The sequence below is a fragment of the Malaclemys terrapin genome, chromosome 1, assembly GCF_027887155.1.
Source record: "Malaclemys terrapin pileata isolate rMalTer1 chromosome 1, rMalTer1.hap1, whole genome shotgun sequence".
NCBI lineage: Eukaryota > Metazoa > Chordata > Testudines > Emydidae > Malaclemys > Malaclemys terrapin.
The window spans coordinates 188,205,239-188,225,572 of record NC_071505.1 but is presented as its reverse complement, the minus strand read 5'-3'; the positions used below and the strand labels follow the sequence as shown (position 1 = coordinate 188,225,572).

Below are 20,334 nucleotides of genomic sequence, written 5' to 3'. Positions count from 1 at the left end.
GATCACAGCTGGTTTTATGCCTGGCTTGGGCTCATCCTGCAGGAACAGGATTGACTGTTATTGCATTGAAGTTTCTGTATTGTTTTCATTTGCTCTGCTCTGTTAATTCTGTTTTGAGTGAATGTGTGTGTCCAAATGATATCTTCAGCTGAGAAAGTTCATGATAATTCATTTGAACTGAGGACACTCATAGCTGTATTTGTAAGAGAGAGTAGGAAAACGTATTGTGCTGATTTACAGAAAGTAAAAAACAAAAATAAAAACAAACACACATCTAATCTACTCTGACTAAGGATGCTTTTAAAATGGCCAAGCCGCATAGCGCATATACAACTTATGCAGGGACACAGAAACCAATCTGGCCCTGATTGAAATCAATGGGACTACACAGCGTGTGTAAAGTTAAGCACGTGCAGAAATCTTTGCAAGATCAAGGCCCTAGGTCAACGTTGCAATTTTTGCGACTTTCGCGATTTTGGCATGAGTTTCACACTTTTTGGTGTGTTCCTTAAAGTCCAGGTTCCTGGATTCGTGGCATAAGACTACAGGAAAATATCAGTTTTCATGTTTTGGTTTGTTTGTTTTTCCACAAAAGTAAGTTTCCAGCCTTCATGAGTGAAAAGCTTGAACACATGACCTGGGTGCATCCTAAAGGTTCAGAAACCAGGAGACTAAGGGCTTGTCTATACTTACTGCGCTGGTTCGGCGGCAGGCAATCGAACTTCTGGGTTCGATTTATCGCGTCTAGTCTGGACGCGATAAATCGAACTCAGAAGTGCTCCCCGTCGACTCCGGTAATCCTGCTCGCCGCGAGGAGTACGCGGAGTCGACGGGGGAGCCTGCCTGCCGGGTCTGGACGGGGGTAAGTTCGAACTAAGGTATGTCGACTTCAGCTACGTTATTCACGTAGCTGAAGTTGCGTACCTTAGTTCGATTTGGGGGTTTAGTGTAGACCAAGCCTTAGTAAAAAAACCCAACATTCTTTTTTTAAATCTCCTGATTTTGCAAGGGCTGAGCCAACACTTGGTGCTGGCAGTACTGCTAGTTACTAAGGTCTAGAAATGGTAAGACCTTCAGCACAAACCAAGCTCTATTACTGTAATACAGAGAAACAGAGAATACTTATAGTTTCCTGCGCTGTGAAACTATGAACATGCTGTCGTCGTTCCCCGTTTTTGAAAATATGTTTCCCTCTTTTGGTTTTTTGTTTGTTTCATGCATAACTTTAGGGCCCACTTTTGAAACCCTTATTCCAGCCAGTAGTTCAAGTCTTTAGTTGGGCAGCTTAAAATAAGTTTATAAATATTCACTACCATTGCAGGTGTCACACAGCAAAACTCCGGCTTCTTTTGCATTCTGCATTTTATTTTTATGATAGGTGGGGGGCAGGGAGTCAATGTGTTTGCTGGAAGTCAATGTTTTGTTATCAGCAGGCAGCTGCAAAGCAGTAGTGATGGTGGGTGCATCCTGCATTACATTCTCCATCTCAAAATAAGAAAAGAACCAACCCAATGCTAATTCACCCACCCTCAACCACTTTATAGCCACAAGAAGAGCTGGAGGTGAAATAGACAGCAGATGGCATGGATTCAGTTATAATGCTTATGTACATTCCAAAGGGACCATTTTTGTTACCAAACAATATTCATTGGGCCCAAGACCATTGACATCAACGTGGTAGTATCAGTGTAAGTGAAAAGGGAATTTGGATTGACATCCTTAAAGCAATGCTTAGTTTGTTAATGACATTGTGCTCCAACAGAGAATGACTAATGGTAACTTTGAAATATATCATAAAATAGAAAGACAAACCAGCTTTGCATTTCAAAAGGAGATCTTCTTCTCTAGTGCAAAGATCTGTCACAAATATTGCACCAGCCACCAGACTACTTGCACTTAAAATTAATAGGATGAAAGTTATCAAAGCTAATACATCAAGCAAGGGGTGTCAACGCACGAATCTTATGATGTCCTAAACGACTGAATCCTAGGACACTACCTTCACTCTTCTCAATGTGCGCTTTTTTTTTTTGGGGGGGGGGGGGGGCGGAAGAGAGGCAGTGGATGAAAAAATATAGATATTCCAATCCTATCCATATATATTTCTCTTGTCTGCAACAGTTCTGATATTTTTAATTGCACAATCCTAACAGAAGGTATGAATATATTTCCATGAAGAAAAAAGATAGCTTTCTGTATACCCTGTTTTTTCTATCTTTGCTCCCAATACATTATTAAATTCCTTTCTTTGACATTCTGACAGTAATTGCACTGAATAGGATTGAATTTTGTTAAAATTACTTTAAAAAGGTTGTTGAGAATTTCCTGTGGGATGCTGTTGCAAGCACCCAGGCTTTCACTTCATTTTCTTTGTTGTCCTTATGCTCCCAAGGGGCTTAATGTTCATCCTGGTTTTTGACAGCATGAAGGCCTGTGTAAACACCCTCTGAAAAGAGAAAGCTTCACCATATACTGCCATTTGGGTTTGTTTTCTTCTGTCAGAGGGAAAGATAAAGATTCCTATCTGAGTCATATTTGAGCTTGCTACTTGCACAATTTTAACAACCAACCAGCTCATCTCATCATAACAATGATCCACATTTTTTTTTTTTTTTTTTTTTTACACAAAGTTATATTTAGGGTATATATTATCTTGTATTTCAGAGTTCTCAGTGCTGGCTACACCTTCGGGAGAAAACAGTCCCTGCACAGAGGAGTTTACCATCTACATCCTTCACAGTCAGTATTGGCCTCAGAAAGGTCTAGGAAGGCATGTGTCTATGGCAACATACATCACTTACAATACATATACACAAGCAATTTACTTATCTCTAAAATAAATGAGGCTGCTTGGAGTTTCTGTTTGCATGTCACTATACTCTTAAAAGACACATTTCCTTTGAATTCAGGGTCCCATATCTGGTCCTGAAATCAGAGTGATTTCTCACCATACCAAGACTTTATCATAATGAGTGGAGCTGGGTAAATAACATCCATCAGATAGCTTAGCTGAGTTTCATTATAATATTTCAAATATGTTATTTAACTAATTTTTTTCACCCAACTTACAGAACCAGGAAGATAATTTGTGAGTATATTCGGTGAATAATTTAGCTGACAAATTTGTTGAATTTTTGGAACAAAATATTCAAACAATTTACTTATTTTCTTTAAATGCCCATCTCCATTCAAGAGGATGAATGATCAAAAGAACCAGTTCTGAAAGGGGCACCAACAATATCAACCCACATTAGACCCCAGCGGCTGTGTTTTCTTTATCAAACAGGGAATGTGAACACCCACAGATCACAAAATAGATTTGAGTGCTGCTATTTTTGAAACAGTTTTAAAAATAACAACAACAACAAGAGAATATTGTCATTGCATTCAGGGTGAGAATGAATCAGACTTCCGCACTGATTCTTTCTTTCTTTCTTGTTTTTTTAATGCTACTGATTGAGCAGTCTATTTTCAGAGCTTCTATAGCTCAAAGCCCAACAGGCTGAAGGACAACTCCAGAGGCAGCTATTAGCATTTCTCTTTCTTATGCAAACAGAGATCCAATGCAACAAATTCTAATTATCCTTCCAGCGGGCTTTCTTGTCTCTTTATGAAACTCCAAATATCACATATGTAATGAAAGACAAGATATTGAATGGTTAAGCCTCCATAGAAAATACTTACAACTATACTGACTGATCCTGCCAAATTGTACCAGTTAAGCAGGTTTGGACTTGGTCACTACTTGGATAGGAGACTTCCAAGGAAAAGCTACGGGCAGTATAGTGGTACTAGGAATGCAGTAGGTGGCACTTTTTCTTCTAAGTAAATACTAGACTAACATCATGGGACAGATCGTGCCCTCCAATATCTGCGCGTCCATGCATGGAGCTCAGCCCCTCCATGTAGATGGGAATTTGGGTGGTTTCAGGGCAGCTCCCCCTATTTCTCTAGCACCTGTGGAGAGTTCTCTGTGCAGAAGAGTCCTCCTCCTTCCAATCCCATGAAACTTGTCTGGAAAAGTTAATATACCCCAGGTCATATCTTCCCTTTTTGGGGGCGCTGCAGCCAGATGGTGCATAGCAGCATGACTCCCTTTGATGTGTGCTGGTGAGGAGTTGAGAGAGGGGAGATGTGGCCAGAACCAACACTGGGGCTCTGCATGGATAACCTGGGCCTCCCATGAATCCTTGAGATCAGTCAGGTTTTGGAACAGGAAAGGGACACAAGGGGGACACAAGAGGGGCACACAAACCCCTCACCCTCAGAAAAAGATGACACAGGAATCTCAGTGAGGAAATCCTTGCAGTTTTCTTCGCCCAAAGCCCCCACCTGAGACTTTTATCCTTGAAAGGCGCAATGTGGACCTCAATGTGGTGTGAAGGGACACTGTGCTGCCTCTATTCCTGCCCATACTTTTAGAAAAAAATAGAAAATCAAGGCCCAGACTACTTGTGGCACTTTTCGCAAGGGCAATGACAATACTCCATGTCATGGATCTATTTCAACTTGAGTCAGTACATTCAATTTACCTAATTGTTGCAATGGAACCAGTAGAGGAAATAATTTTTCCCACACTTATTTATATTACAGTAGTGCTAGAAACTCCAGCTGAGATCAGCCCCCATTGTGCCAAATGCTGTATACACACAGCCCTAAAGAGATTGCAATATAAATAGACAGGACAGACAACAAGTGGGAGAAATGAATTATACTTATTCCCCTTTTGACAGGTGGATAACTGAGACCCAGAAAAACTAGGGCCCAGATCCTCTTAGGAGCCCATGTACCTTGGAGGACCTGGGCCTAAGTGACTTGCCCATGGTCACACAGGAAATCTGAGGCAGAGCCAAGAATTGAACCCATATGTATGTATATTTAACAAGATCATCCTTCCTCTCTAACAGTGCTCTGCTCGACTCTTGCAATGCTCCTGCCAGGCCAATTCTAGATTTATCCTCAGAAGAGATTGTGACATGGACTGTGCCAAGTTCTGTTTTGTTTCGATTTTTAAATCATGTGGAAGTTTTGTAAGCAACACAATCTAATGGAGTGAGTAGAGAAGTAGGAACCAGGAACTACCATGTTCTAACTATTGGCTCAATAAAAACAACAAGGAGTCCTTGTGGCACCTTAAAGACTAACAAATTTATTTGGGCATAAGCTTTTGTGGGCTACAACCCACTTCATCAGATGTGAGACTTTGGGCAAGTCAGTTGACCTCTCTGTGATGCAGTTTCTCCATATTTAAAGTGAGACTATACCTACCTACCTCCAGGGATGGCTGGAAGACAAGTTATGTTTGTACAGCGCTTTGAAGATGCAAAGCTCTAGATATAAAGAGTAGAAGTAGGGCCCTGCTTCAGCAAAGCACATGCATAACTTTCAGTGTGAAATCAATGAGACTACTCGTGCTTACTTAAGTTGCACACATACTTAAGAACTTTGCTGGGGCTCAAGTGGACAGATGTTCACTATTGTCTAGGATAAGAAGAACATCAAGATTAGCCACAAACCTGAACAGAAAATTTTGTATCAAAGTTTAAAAAAATAATAAATATATAAATTATTGTTTAAATGCTCCTGGGTAAATTCTCACAGGCAGCTCTTTCTACCTTACCTGTGAACCACCCCGGCCCGATGAAGATGCTCCACTGCTAGAATAAGCTGCCTGATATATTTGCGTGCTTCATGCTCTTCCAGTCTTTTTTTCTCATAGATCCTGTGCATTAGATTGCCCCCAGGGCACAGCTCCATGACAAGGTAGTAGCTGTTTTCAGTTTCCAATATATCCAGCAGCTGAGCTATGTTGGGATGTCGGATCATTTGCTGGATCTGCCCCTCACGTCTCAGATTCTTGGTGACGTAGGTATCCTTCTTGGCTCTCTTCTTGTCAATAACTTTCACTGCCACCTGATAAGAAACAAAGGAGGTATGGTTGACATCATACACACCAATGATTTATTAGCTCTGACCTTGTACAAATAATCTCAAAATAAATCAAGGGATGTAAGTACCAACTGATAAGCTGTTTGGGGCACAACAGCCGAGCACAGAGAAATAGCTGTTCTTTTTTCCACTGAGACCTAATTGCTTTCCCAGCTCCTTTTATGGAATGACAGACAAAAGTTGTTGCAAAGATACTGGATATCAAAGAGGCGAAAACACTTCTGTTAAGCAAACTTGACTGCTTAGTCTGAACATGCTGTACTTGGTCTTCTTCTTGTCTATTTGCTCAGAAGTTTTTGATGATGAGATTTACATGCAATCATGAATGTGACCTTTGTAAGTGATTTAGACATGCATATGGCATTGGGCTTATGTTTTGAGATGTCACAACTCCAGCACAAGTTTCTTAAAAGTTAACCAAACAGGGAAAAGTAGCAGGTTATATACTACAAAAAAATAAATAAAAATAAAAAAGAACATCGCTTTCAGCCTATGGTCAACCTTAACGATCTCTTTAAAAATATCAGAGGGGTAGCCAGCCGTGTTAGTCTGAATCTGTAAAAAGCAACAGAGGGTCCTGTGGCACCTTTAAGACTAACAGAAGTATTGGGAGCATAAGCTTTCGTGGGTAAGAACCTCACTTCTTCAGATGCACTTGCACTTGCATCTGAAGAAGTGAGGTTCTTACCCATGAAAGCTTATGCTCCCAATACTTCTGTTAGTCTTAAAATTGCCACAGCACCCTGTGTTGCTCTTTAAAAATATGCACTTAAAAACACTCTCCATTACCTCCACAACACATTAACCACTTGTGTCTTCGACGAACAGAAGCATTGGAGTCATGCTATGATACCATTGTTTTACACATCGAGAGGCACCAGTTCTATTTATTGTGTTGGCAGGTTCATTAAACAGTTTGTAGTAAAAACACAGTCTCCCCTTTAGTTGCTTCGTGTTTTTAGATATTTATTTAATTCGTAAGCTTTCCCGTTTAGACATGATGCTGCAGACTTCCAGGTCATTAGCATCAGCCAATGATTGAACAACGTATGTCAGCTGAACAACAAAAGGCTATGCTCAGTCCTTCCCTCCTGCTCTACATTTCCCCTGCAACAACAGGAGTCCTTTTAACTCATGCACTGAAATCGAGTAGCTCACTAACCATTTCTACTGCGACACTGGTTAAATTTTCAGAAACAGGAAAAAAGAGCTTGGTGTTGTTGCATGACAACCAACTTTATACGTAGTTTATTTGAAAGGTTCCTGGCTACATAGGGCCAAATTCAGGCTAGCGTGTGGAATGTGGCACATGTACCCTCAAAGTGGCATACACAGCTGCTCCCCAAACTGCATTATTGTGTGCCTGTATCTGAGTTGCAAGCAATTCTGTGTGCACAACCCTGGCCTTATTTATTCCTATTAAGAGCAGAAATAATTAATGCAGGACAAGTATCTGAGTTTTACTGGACTAGTCATTAATCCAGACAGTAATGGCAGTGAAAATGATCTTCCTTCTGCCTCCAGCTTAGCAGACAACTATGTCCATCCCTCCTCCTGGATGATGATCTAGCCACAGTAATTCATACTTTCAACTGCCTGTCAACTAAACTATTTTAACTCATGGTAGTTGGGGCTGATGATTAAGACAACAAGTAAACTGTACCTTATACAGATCACATAAGATCACTTTCCTACCTGGAAACAGTGCCAAGAACATATCCTCCAGTGGCTCCTGGTTTGCTTCCAGTGTCAATACAAAGCACTGGTACAAATATTCTCAACAGGCTAGGACCCGCCACAGAAGTCACCTCTTTGTTCACAAACTACTACGACAGCTGCATTCCTTTGAGATGATGCAGCTAACAAGCTAACTGTGCCTAAAGTGAAGCTCTCAAGAGCTGAAAATACCATAGTCAAAGGGGTTCATTTGTGAAGCCAACTGCTGGAAGAGGTATGGATAAGCCAAAGTCGAACCATTGTTAGAGTATATTTCAAGACATGCAAAGGCATTTCTGCACTAACCAAAGACAGGGAATTACAACAAGATGGCACAAACTAGAAATATATACCATACCTGGGAGAGACAAATATTAAAGTCCACTAGAGACTACTATGCAAATTTTAATTACTGTATTTGGCTGTCAGATACTATGATGATGGGCACCTAGAAATGTCTAAGATATCTGAAAACTTTCTTTCTCTGGATCAGCATATGGCTTATAATTTCAGCCAGTGGTTCTGTTGGTTCCCACAGTCAACTGCTATGTGTTTTGCTTGAGGGGAAAAGACTTCTCTGCATTGTTTTACTTAAGTATGTGTGTAAACTAGGGACCTCTGGGTGCCAACTGGCAGAGGGCATGGGGTGCATGGGGGTTGTAGGGATCCCCTAGTATCTACATAGTAGTTCACCAAAGAATGTCACGTAAGGTCTCCAATGAAAGCTTTTCACACTGCTCCTCATAATCACTGAGAAATATATGTACAGATAATATGTAAGGAGTTCTGTCTATATACTGAAAATTATGTTCTTAATGTCTGTGACTTGGGGCTGGTCACCAAAAGGTGAGAAACAGGTTTCTTTCAGGCAAGATGTGTTTATGTATCTGTCTACCTGTAAATTGACTATTGTGTGCTTCACAATGAATACCTATTTACTGTCTGAGCAAAATGCTAATCAGGTGATTGCAAAGTCTCCAGGGGAGAGTCTAGACAGGCAAACACAAGCAACAGGGATAACCCTGTTTGCAAGTAACAAGAATGGACTATAACAGTAGTCCATTCTTTTTGGACTATAACGGTAGGGACAGAGACACATTCTGGATTTTTCCCTTGAAGAGGCAAGAGGACAGTGTGCTTGTTTCATGTACAGAAGATCACAGCAAAGCCTGGCTATAATACACTGGAAGGATTTTGGGTGAGCTTTTGCTCTCTATGACAGGACAATGTCTTGTTAGTTAAGTTTAGGCTCTAGAAAGTGTGTTATGATTTGATTTTATATGTAACTCTTTGTTTCTAATATTTCTGCTTATCATTTGAATCTCTGTTCTTTATTAAATAAATGTCTCCTTGCTTTCTCTATAATCAAATCTAAGTGCTGTGTGTTAAGTGGAGCTGGAGTCTACCGTGTAACTGGTAAGCTGTGGAGTACAGTACTTTTGCGAACAGAGGACCTGTGCATACTGTGGGGATCAGAGGCTGGCCACTCCAGGGAGATGCTCAGAGGACCCAGGGCTTGAAGTGTGCCTGCTGTTGACCTGCAAAGAGAGAGCAGGGCCTACAGAGGCCTGGAAGCCAGGGCTTGTGTTGACCGTGGCTGGTGAAGTTGAGGAACTGATCCACAGCAGGCACAGACAAAGCTTCCTCACACGAAGGTCAGGTGGTGGTGATATGCCTCACACAACCCTGGGTATCACCAAGAAGTGTCACCATGTGTTACAAACATTTTCGCAAATGCTTTCTACTACCTATTGCTCTCACTCGCTTATGAAGACGGTATCTTGCCTGGAGCTCCAGAAAATGTTACATAGCATACATTACTTCCACATTAGGAGTGGGTGGTGGTAAGGTGTATGGGGAGGCGTTTGTAATTATTGTGGGGGGAATGCTTTATTGCTACAAAGTTTTTTTTCTCTGCATACTAGGGCATATGCGGTGGGAACCATAGGGGCCTTCACACCATATAATAATAATGGGTATTAAAAAAATGCTTATTTTAATCTTGTAGAAAAAAATAGCAATAGGAATTTGTTACATTCTGCCTTATTCAGAAAGAGTTCTAAGCCCATTTCTTAAAGCCTCTAGGTTGGTTCTCATTCTATGCTATGATAAATAAATGCTTTGAATTGTTAGATTAGAAACATGGAAATTGCTTGTAATTATATTAAATCACATCACTAGCTTCACATTAATGAAATAAGCAGACAAAAGGTTAAATGAATGAACTTTTTTGGGGCAGGCGGTGGGGGAATGCTATGATCTGGGAGTTTTACAACAAAAATGGACCCAAAAAGGACCTGACTACTGTTCTCACAGCCAAAATTCCCATTGAATTCAAGTTCATAAGAAACTGAAGAATTAAGCACTAAGAGTTTGACTTAATCAGAAATAATTACTGACCTTTAATTATCTGGATAAATTATTCAGGTAGGAGGCTGTCTTTTAAAAAAATAGTTGAATACCTTTGATATAAAGATACAGGGAAGCAATAAACACAAGACAGCTTCACAGTTGAAACATACTGTGTCAACACTCCCATCAATGTCTGGAAGCTACATTTCTGACTAGTCACATTAAAGAAAAATCATTTCATTGTAAGGTAAGATAACAACAGGGAAATCAGATCTGAACAACTTTTAAAAGCCTGCGGTGATTCACCAAGAAATCAGTATGTTCTCTACCTAATGAGATAAGAGCAATAACATAGAGGCTAGTGTAAACTATTCAAACAGCAAACTATAAGAGTTATTCAGCTAAGGACAAACAAACACATTGATACAGAAAGATTATTTGCTGGCTTGTATCTTACCAACAGGAAACAATATCTGCAGAAGAAGAAAAAAAGATGCTGGTATTTTTCATAATTGAACGATACAAAGTATTAACCACATGGAACATAAATCTGTTGTCTGAGGCGTATTGTGAATCATCTTTCACTCATACCAGTAAGTCATCCCTAATTCATTGAATATAAAAGCACATTGCTGAGCACATGTGTATCTCCCACATTCACTATATTTGCTAGGGGGAGGCAGGGAAAGTCATATGAATGTGGGACTCCCAGACAACAACTTGGCCATATTCTTTCACTTTTACCTAGGAATTTGGGCCCTGATCCTGCACCATTAAAGTCAATAGGAGCTTTGCCACTGACTTCAACAGGTGCTGGATCAGACCCTTGGTATGACTGCACACCACCTATTCAAATAGAGCTGGAGGGTTGTTTTAAGTCCATCCCTTCATTCTGGGCCATCTTTCCCCTCATTTAAGTCCTATCAGCTTCATCCCATCCCAACCACACTAGTTGCCCCCCCTTGCATTTGGCCTGTAATGTAAGAGTCTAACAGCCATGGCTGATGTACAGCACACAAGGGAGACACTGGCAGCTTTGTTTCAGCAACACCCCCATACAGGTGAGAGAAAAAGAGAAAGACATAAGTTAAGAATAAGGAGGACCTGAGTCACCCAGCCCAGAGGAAACTACCATTTCTATGCAGCACTGTTTTCTCTCTTGGCTGGGGAGAGAGTGCATCCTGTTTCCTAGCACCAAGTTACTGCAGAGGGCACCAGAGAAATACCTACATATATGGTGCTTTTGGTATTAGAGGTTTCCATTTTTTCCCCTTGGTTTGGTTTGCCCCTGGCATAAGGTCTCACTGCTAGCTCACTGTAAAGAACATTAGGCCAAGCAAGCCCCATCCTTTTCTCCCTCCCCTCTACACTGTGGAAGTCCAGTCCACTCTAAACAGTGACACCCGCCCCACACACCCTCTGCAGCCTGCTGCCCCACCCCAGCCACAGGCTGCTAAAATGCCTTCCTGCCCAGGAGCCAGCTTCCGTGCCCAGGGCATACACCTACTTCAGCAGGGAGGGTAAAGAGAAGATATACATCAGAGACACTCTGTAGAGGAAGTGGAAAAAGGAGATGTGGGGAAGAGATTCAAGAAAGAGAAAAGGAGACTCAGGATGGGAAAAGGGAAAATGCAAATGGCACAGACTGGGAGGAAGAAGATGGCAGGATTTATGACTCCGCGAGAAGAAGGAAAGGAGGCCCATAGGGTAAAATACACACAATCTGAGTGAACAGGCTTTGTGCAGCAAAGGGGGATTGCAGGGACAGAATCCATCTCTCTGGCCTGGTCTACACTAGGAGGTTATGTCAAATTTAGCAGCGTTAAATCAAATTAAACCTGCACCCGTCCACTCAACGAAGCTATTTAGGTCTCTTAAATTCGATTTCTGTACTCCTCCCCAACGAGGGGAGTAGCGCTAAATTCGACATGGCCATGTCGAATTAGGGTAGGTGTGGATGGAATCTGACGCTAATAGCTCCGGGAGCTATCCCACATTGCACCACTCTGTTGACGCTCTGGACAGCAGTCCGAGCTCAGATGCTCTGACCAGCCACACAGGAAAAGCACCGAGAAAATTTGAATTCCTTTTCCTGTCTGGCCAGTTTGAATCTCATTTCCTGTCTGGACATCGTGGCGAGCTCAGCAGCACTGGCAACGATGCAGAGTGCTCCAGCAGAGATGACCATGCAATCTCAGAATAGAAAGAGGGCCCCAGCATGGACCGGTCGGGAAGTCTTGGATCTGATCGCTGTGTGGGGCGATGAGTCCGTGCTTTCGGAGCCACGATCGAAAGAACGGAATGCGAAGATCTACGAGAAGATCTCCAAAGCCATGATGGAGAGAGGATACAGCCGGGATGCAACCCAGTGCCGCGTGAAAGTCAAGGAGCTGAGACAAGGGTACCAGAAGATCAAAGAGTCAAACGGATGCTCCGGATCCCAGCCCCCGACATGCCGTTTCTACGAGGCACTGCATTCCATTCTAGGTGCGGCTGCCACCACTACCCCACCAGTGACCGTGGACTCTGAGGATGGGATATTGTCGATGGCCGCTTACTCGGAGATGTTAGCGGATGGGGAAGATGAGGAAGGGGATGAGGAGGAAGAGGCAGTCGACAGCGCTTACAATGCTGATTTCCCCGACAGCCAGGATCTCTTCATCACCCTCACGGAGATCCCCTACCAACCCTCCCCAGGCGTTAACCCGGACCCTGAATCAGGAGAAGGATCAGTCGGTAAGTGTTTTAAACATGTAAACATTTATTTTGAACAGAACAGGAATATTAACAATGGGTTTTTCATGATTAGTTTGCCCTAGGCGCTCTACTTTTTAGTCCTTGCCAGTGCAGCTACTGGAAAATAAGGTCTATATGTCCGGGGATAGAGGTGAAATCCTCATAGGACATCTCCACAAAGCTCTCCTGGAGGTAATTGGAAAGCCTTTGCATGAGGTTCCTGGTGAGAGCGGCCTTATTGCGCCCTTCGTGGTAGGAAACTTTTCTGCGCCAGGCTATCAAGTACTCTGGGATCATTGCCTCGCAGAGCATGGCGGCATACGGCCCTGTTTTTTGCTGGCTTTCACGCAGCATGCGGTCTTTCTCTGTGTCAGAAATCCTCATCAGAGTGATGTCGCTCATGGTGACCTGCTTTGAATTAGGGGAATGTTAGTATTGGGACTGCTTGCCTGTTCCTTTACATAACTGTAACCAGCGGTTTACAGCCACGCGGTGGAGGCGGGAGAGGGGTAGCATACAGGGATCTTCCCCGGGGACAGCAACGAGGGGGTGCAACAGGGGCAGAGTTCATGCTTGCCGGATTGCCGGCAGCAGGAACTGGCCAACGCTAGGAGCATTGCTTTGAACGTGAAAGGAGGGCACTGCTATAAATTAAGTTTTAAGCAGCCAAAAGTCTACGGCTTACCATGTCAGCCTACTACCCGAATTCCGCTGTCCTGCCCCGCTTGTCTGATCTCCACTGCAAGACCCCAGGCACTGAATGCGAAGGCCGAAAATTCGACCTTGTCCTGAGTGCGCATGTGATAGGTGCTGTGCATGCTCTTCTTCACAGAGAAAGACTATGTTCATTGTTCACAAAAATGTATCTTTGTGAGGAATTCACTCTCTTTTTCCCATCCCACAGCTGCGAATGTCTCCCGACCTACCCCGGCATCCCCCTCCCAGAGGCTGGCGCAGATTAGGTGGAGAAAGAAAAGGACACGGGACGACATGTTCTCAGAACTTATGGGCTGCTCCCGAGCCAAGGCGGCCCAGCAGACCCAGTAGAGGGAGAACATTTCGCAATACCAGCGAGCACACAGCGAACGGGAGGAGAGGTGGCGGCACGAAGACCAGCAGGCGACTCAAACGCTGCTTGCACTAATGAGGGAGCAAACGGACACGCTCCGGCGCCTTGTGGATGTTCTGCAGGACCGGAGGCAGGAGGACAGAGCTCCGCTGCAGTCTATCTCTAACCGCCTACCCCCGCCACAAAATCCCATACCCCCCTCACCCAAAGTCCCAAGAAGGAGGGGCGGCAAGGGCCGTGAAAACTGTCACTCCACCCCTGCAGACTGCTCAAGTACCAGAAGGCTCTCATTCCCAAAAATTTGATAAGTCCTTTCCTTCCCACCTCACCCAAGCCCCTGTCCCAGTTTCATCCCCTAACTGTGTAGTTGCTAATAAAAAACACATTTCTGTTAATTACTGTTTCCATCATGTTCTTTTAGGGGAGAGTGTGTTTGAAGGGGGGAAAGGGGGTTGGTAATTGGAGAGGACAGTCACCTTTACCAGGGTACAGACAGGGGGGCAGGTTCAGCAGAAGGTCACACACACATTGCAGTCACTAGGCACCCTGGTCAGTCTGGGAGGTGGTTTTCATGTTCGGGGGGGGTGGGGGGGTGATGTGACTTTGTGGCGGGGGAGGGCGGTTAGAGATCTTATGCAGCGGTCCTTAGCCTGGATCACAGAGCCACGCAGCAGGGGATCTGTAACCGCCCTCCCCCGCCACAAAGTCACATAGCTCCCACACACAGAGTCCCGAAAAGGAGGGGTGGCAGGCTCCGTTGAAACAACCAGTCCACCACTGCGGACCGCTCTAGGAGCAGGAGTCTGTCATTCCTCGAGTTTAGAAGCATTCTTTCCATCACTATGCCCGCTCCCCACCACACTCTGCGTCCCAGTTTCAACACTTTACCGCGAAATCCGTAATAAAGAAAACAGTGTTAATTAACATAGTTCCGTTTATTTTATTTTTAAACGTGTGTTGGAAGGGGGGAAACGGGGTGAACGGGTATGTAACTGCAAAGGATAGTCAACATTAAGTGGGTAAAGAAACGGGGGCAGGTTCAGCTTCTCTTTAAAGAAACTTAATAGTCACAGGTTACCCTGCTCACTGAGGAATCTAGCTTTCAAAGCCTCCTGCATGCACAGCGCGTCCCGCTGGGCTCTTCTAATCGCACGGCTGTCTGGCTGGGCGTAATCAGCAGCCAGGCGACTTGCCTCAACTTCCCACCCCTCCATAAAGGTCTCCCCCTTGCTCTCACAGAGATTGTGGAGCACACAGCAAGCTGCAATAACAATGGGGATATTGGTTTCGCTGAGATCAGAGCAAGTCAGTAAGCTTCTCCATCTCCCCTTGAGACATCCAAAAGCACACTCCACCACCATTCTGCACTTGCTCAGATGGTAGCTGAAGAGTTCTTTTTCAGTGTCCAGGGCACCTGTTTAGGGCTTCATGAGCCAGGGCATTAGCGGGTAGGCAGGGTCCCTGAGGATCACTATAGGTATCTCCACATCCCCAACAGTTATTTTGTGGTCCGGGAAGTAAATACCTTCCTGCAGCCATCTAAACAGACCAGAGTTCCTGAAAACACGAGCGTCATGAACCTTGCCCGGCCATCCGACATTGATGTTTGTAAAACGTCCCCTATGGTCCACCAGTGCTTGCAGCACCATTGAAAAGTAGCCCTTTCTGTTAATGTACTGGCTGGCCTGATGGTCCGGTCCCAGGATAGGGATGCGAGTTCCATCTATAGCCCCACCGCAGTTTGGAAATCCCATCGCGGCAAAGCCATCTATGATGACCTGCACGTTTCCCAGGGTCACTACCTTTGACAGCAGTAGCTCAACGATTGCGTTGGCTACTTGCATCACAGCAACCCCCACGGTAGATTTGCCCACGCCAAAGTGGTTCGCGACTGACCGGTAGCTGTCTGGCGTTGCAAGCTTCCAGAGGGCTATGGCCACTCGCTTCTGGACAGTCAGGGCTGTTCGCATCTGGGTGTCCTTGCGCTTCAGGGCAGGGGACAGCAACTCACAAAGTTCCAGGAAAGTTCCCTTACGCATTCTAAAGTTTCGCAGCCACTGTGATTCATCCCAGACCTGCAGCACTATGCGGTCCCACCAGTCCGTGCTTGTTTCCCGGGCCCAGAATCGCCGTTCCACAGCATCAACATGACCCATTGCCACCATGATGTTCACGGCACGGGGTCCCGTGCTTTGTGAGAGGTCTGTGCCCCTCTCAGACTTAATGTCCTCACTGCGCTGCCATAGCCTCCTCGCCCGATTTCTCAGCATCTGACTCTGAAAAAGGTGGATGATAAGGTGCGAGGTGTTGACAACGGCCATAACTGCAGCGATGGTTGCAGTGGGCTCCATGCTCGCAGTGCTGTGGCATCCGCGCTATCACTCACCAGAAAAGTGCGCGAAGTGATTGCCCGCCAGCGCTTTCAGGGAGGGAGGGTGGGAGTGACGGTTGAATGACGACAGTTACCCAAAACCTCCCTCGACACATTTTTTGCCCCAGCAGGCATTGGGGGCTCGACCCAGAATTCCAATGGGCAGCGGGGACTGCGGGAACTGTGGGATAGCTGCCCACAGTGCACCGCTTCCAATGTCGACGCTTGCCCCGTTAGTGTGGACTCACAAAGTCGAATTACTGTCCTTAGTGTTGATACACACATTCGACTTTGTAATATCAGTTCCACAAATTCGATTTAAGTAAAATCGAACTACTCTCGTAGTATAGACATACCCTCTGACAGTAGAGGTTCTGCAGCCCTCTTGCAGATGCTATTACAACTCCTGGGCTGAAGCAGGGGGTGCCCCAATACCTACACAACCCCTACCTGGAGGGGTATGACTAGTGCAAGGGTTCTCAAACTGGGGGTTGTGACCCCTCAGGGGGTCACTAGGTTATTACATGGGGGGTCACGAGCTGTCAACCTCCACTCCCGAACCCCGCTTTGTCTCCAGAATTTATAATAGTGTTAAATACAAAAAAGTGTTTTTAATTTATATGGGGTGTGGGGTTGCACTCATAGGTTTGCTGTGTGAAAGAGGTCACCAATACAGAAGTTTGAGAAACACCGGGCTGGAGGATATGTATAATTGTGACCCCAGAGGCCCCACCCCTCCATGCTGGCACCCACCACCTGGTAGGATACTTTTCAGATACGAGTTTTAACATTTCCTAAAGATCCCCTGAAATGGGGCAAGAGCGGGACTGCTCAAACAGCCATTTGGAGGATACACATCTAATATCGGGAATCCAGTGTAGGCTAGTGCAGGGATCGGTAACCTTTGGCACGCGGCCCGCTAGGGTAAGCATTCTGGCAGGCCGGGCTGGTTTGTTTACCTGCTGAGTCTGCAGGTTCGGCTGATCGTGGCTCCCACTGGCCGCGGTTTGCCACTCCAGGCCAATGGGGGCTGCGGGAAGCAGCATGAGCCAAGGGATGTTCTTGACAGAACTGCTACCTATTAGCCTGGAGCGGTGAACCGCGGCCACTGGGACCCGCGATCAGCCAAACCTGCGGACGTGGCAGGTAAACAAACCAGCCCGGCCCGCCAAGGTGCTTACCCTGGCGGGCTGCGTGCCCAAAGGTTGCCGATCCCTGAGCTGGTGCCATCTGAAAGAGGGCAGGCAAGGCAAACCTTATCATTGGTATGGGGAAGAGGCCCAAAATAAAATTTATGCAGTCATGATCTTGCATCAGCAGCAGCTGATTACACAGCCCCTCCCACTCTCACCTGTTTCCATGAACAGGGCAGGCCTGGCCAAGGGGCAACAAAGTCTAACCAGCATTCACTGAAGTAACACATCTCAATCACCACCACCAGAAGAGAGAGATGGAAAGAAATGGGGAAGCACTGAACAGATATTGCAAGCAGTGATCAGCAGAAATGAAGCCAGCAACTGAGGGAGGGGAAAAAAGAAAAGAAAAGAAATGGCCATATGGACTGTCCAGAAAACTCTGTATTTAAATAAGCCTGCACACACTTAAAAAGAAATAACAACAGACTAAAATACATACCTACCCTAGCATCATCTGGGTATTTTCCTATAAAAGTTCTAGCTCTTTTGTCTCTCATTCTATCTAGCCCATTCCTTGTTTTTATTGCCCCTTTTCACTTTATTCTTTTTTCCTATGTTGCTCTCCTTCCTGTGTTCCCTTCCTTTCCTGAATGAAAGACGCCCATTGGTGCAGGGGCTCTGCAAGGGTCCCCTTCCATGAGGTAGGTTGTTTTTGTTTTATGTTCTCTATACAAAATATCAAATGTTCCTCTCTCCCCCCACATCCTCATATTGTACCATATAAAAGAAAATTGAAGGACCAAACTCTGCTCTCCGTTAAACTAGTGAGAAGCTGGAATTATCCTATTCACTACAATGGGGTTACTCCATATTTACCTCAATATAAATAAGTAGAATATGGCCCTACATATTCACCATACACCATTCCCCCCGCCCCCCCATGCTGCAAACCTCAGCCACCTATAAAGAAAAAGGCATTTGCCACAGATATTAGCTAAATATCAAAACAAATTTAGGGTTTCAAAATCTGCTCAGGGAAGGTCTTCCATTTTATTTTATTTTATTTATTTGCTCTCGCAAACCTTAGACTGGGAGCTCTCTGAAACAGAGACTGTCTTTGTGTTGCATGCACAGTGCCTAGCACAATGGAGCCCTCATCAGAGTCCTTAAGCTGTAGCACAGCAGAAATCATAATAAATAATAAAGCAAGAGATTAAAGTGAATTGGTAGAAACAGTAGTTCTTGACATCCCACCCTCCACTTCCGGTTAAATCTTTGCCATGTAAATAAACCAATGGTTTAGGTTACTGTGTGTTTTGAGATACACAGATGAGTAACAGGCCATATTTGGGTTTCAGTTTCCCAGAATTATATTGTTAGAATCACTCACTTTCCTGAGTTTGTTCTGTGCTGTGACACATCATAAGAGCAAATTCTGCTTATCTGGATTGTGGCAATAAAATATTGTGGTGAGTGTGTATTGAGGACGGCGTGTAGTGGGAAAGGAAGGGCCCAAATTAATCCCTAGCCTAACTGGTCCTATTGAAGCCAATGGAGTTATATATCACGGACAAACTTGGCCCAAAAGTTCCTCATCAGAAATGCTCCTCTTTGGTCATATCTAAACGCCATACAACAGTTGTAGTAAAGATAGCACCGAGTATGCCTGAAATGGAACTGTTCTTACAGCTTCCCTTGTCTCCAGTATATGTGTCTGGGGAGGAGCATTGAGGTTTTTCTTTCCTCCCTGCCTTCTTCTTCCTCCCAACCCAATCTCCCAAAGTGTGGTATGCTCCTGGGAAAATGTTATTCCTGGGGGAATGCCTTCTCCTACAGACAGGTCTTGCATTTAGAACTGAAAGCAGTCAGGCTCTGATCTCCCCTAATCAAGTGTTCCACATCCAGTGCCCAGCTGCTCAAAATGCTTTGCCCCTACATCAGAGCATCTTGTCTTGGGCCAGTCTAGAGTCCAATAAGAGAGTCTTATCCTGAGCCAGTCTCATTGTTTCCTGATTGAAATCCCAGCACAGAATCTACCAGGTTGTGAGGGAAGCATGCTGCCCAGATCAGATACTGTCCTCTGACACCAACCCAAAGCCCAGCAGTTGAGCTTTTACATAGTGTTGGAGAGGAGGAACTTCCTCGTGCTCACCGGATGTATGCCAGGAAGCCGTTCCCTCTCCCCCCCTTTCTGGGTGCGCCAGCCACTGTCATATCTGGCTATTGTTTGCTCCCTTCCTTTTGAATCAAACAGTGAATGGGGGGAAAATGGGAGCCAAAAAGTTGTGCTTCTGTTATTGAAGACAAATATTTTTTGGGACAGTACAAATGCACAGAGCTAATTAGGTATTTTCCTAACTGTTCTATGCTAACATGAAAGCAATATAGCTCTGTTAGACAAGGGGCTCAGTCTTATTTAGAGACAGATTTTTCTTTAAACCACTTTTTTGTAAACACCCCATGATGCTAGCAACTTGTTGCTAGAAAATTTGTATTCTTTATGCCTAAACCTCAGTCCTATATCAATAAGTAATTCAATTCATGGCATCTCTGAAATGTCCTGCTGGTGGGAAACCAAATGTTGGATCCCATCACAAAGTAGGATGCTAACAAAAAAAAAAAAAAAAAGTTTAAAAAAAAAAAAGAAGACGAGCTCACTGCAGAGTTGATCTTCAAATACATACAAAATTGCTAGAAGGCATTAGTACTTTTAGCAGCTAAAGCTTTATCCAAGATGTTTTTACATTAAAAATGCCAATTCCTCTATATAACTTTCCATGACAAACCTCAAAGACTTGCTTCAGTTAAGACAAACTATCATTCTACTGAATAAGTAAGTGGAACCTCTTATAAAATGTTCCAGTGGCTGGTCAGTAACACACTGCACTAGCATATGGGAAAACCAGGTTTGTTGTCAGACAGGAATGTGTAATGCACATCAGTGGAAGTAAATCCTATTGGCTGCAGAACACGAAATCCCTGAAGGGACTGGCCATGAGGCTGGG

General features: G+C 44.5%; 1 protein-coding gene across 1 annotated transcript in view; it reads right to left on the bottom strand.

The window, feature by feature from the left end:
• Nucleotides 1–20,334, bottom strand: part of HUNK (hormonally up-regulated Neu-associated kinase) — an 83,780-nt gene that overhangs the window by 44,953 nt on the left and 18,493 nt on the right. The window contains exon 2 of the mRNA XM_054047994.1: nucleotides 5,621–5,913. Coding sequence (XP_053903969.1) covers nucleotides 5,621–5,913 — 293 coding nt within the window. The remainder of the gene's footprint in view (nucleotides 1–5,620; nucleotides 5,914–20,334) is intronic.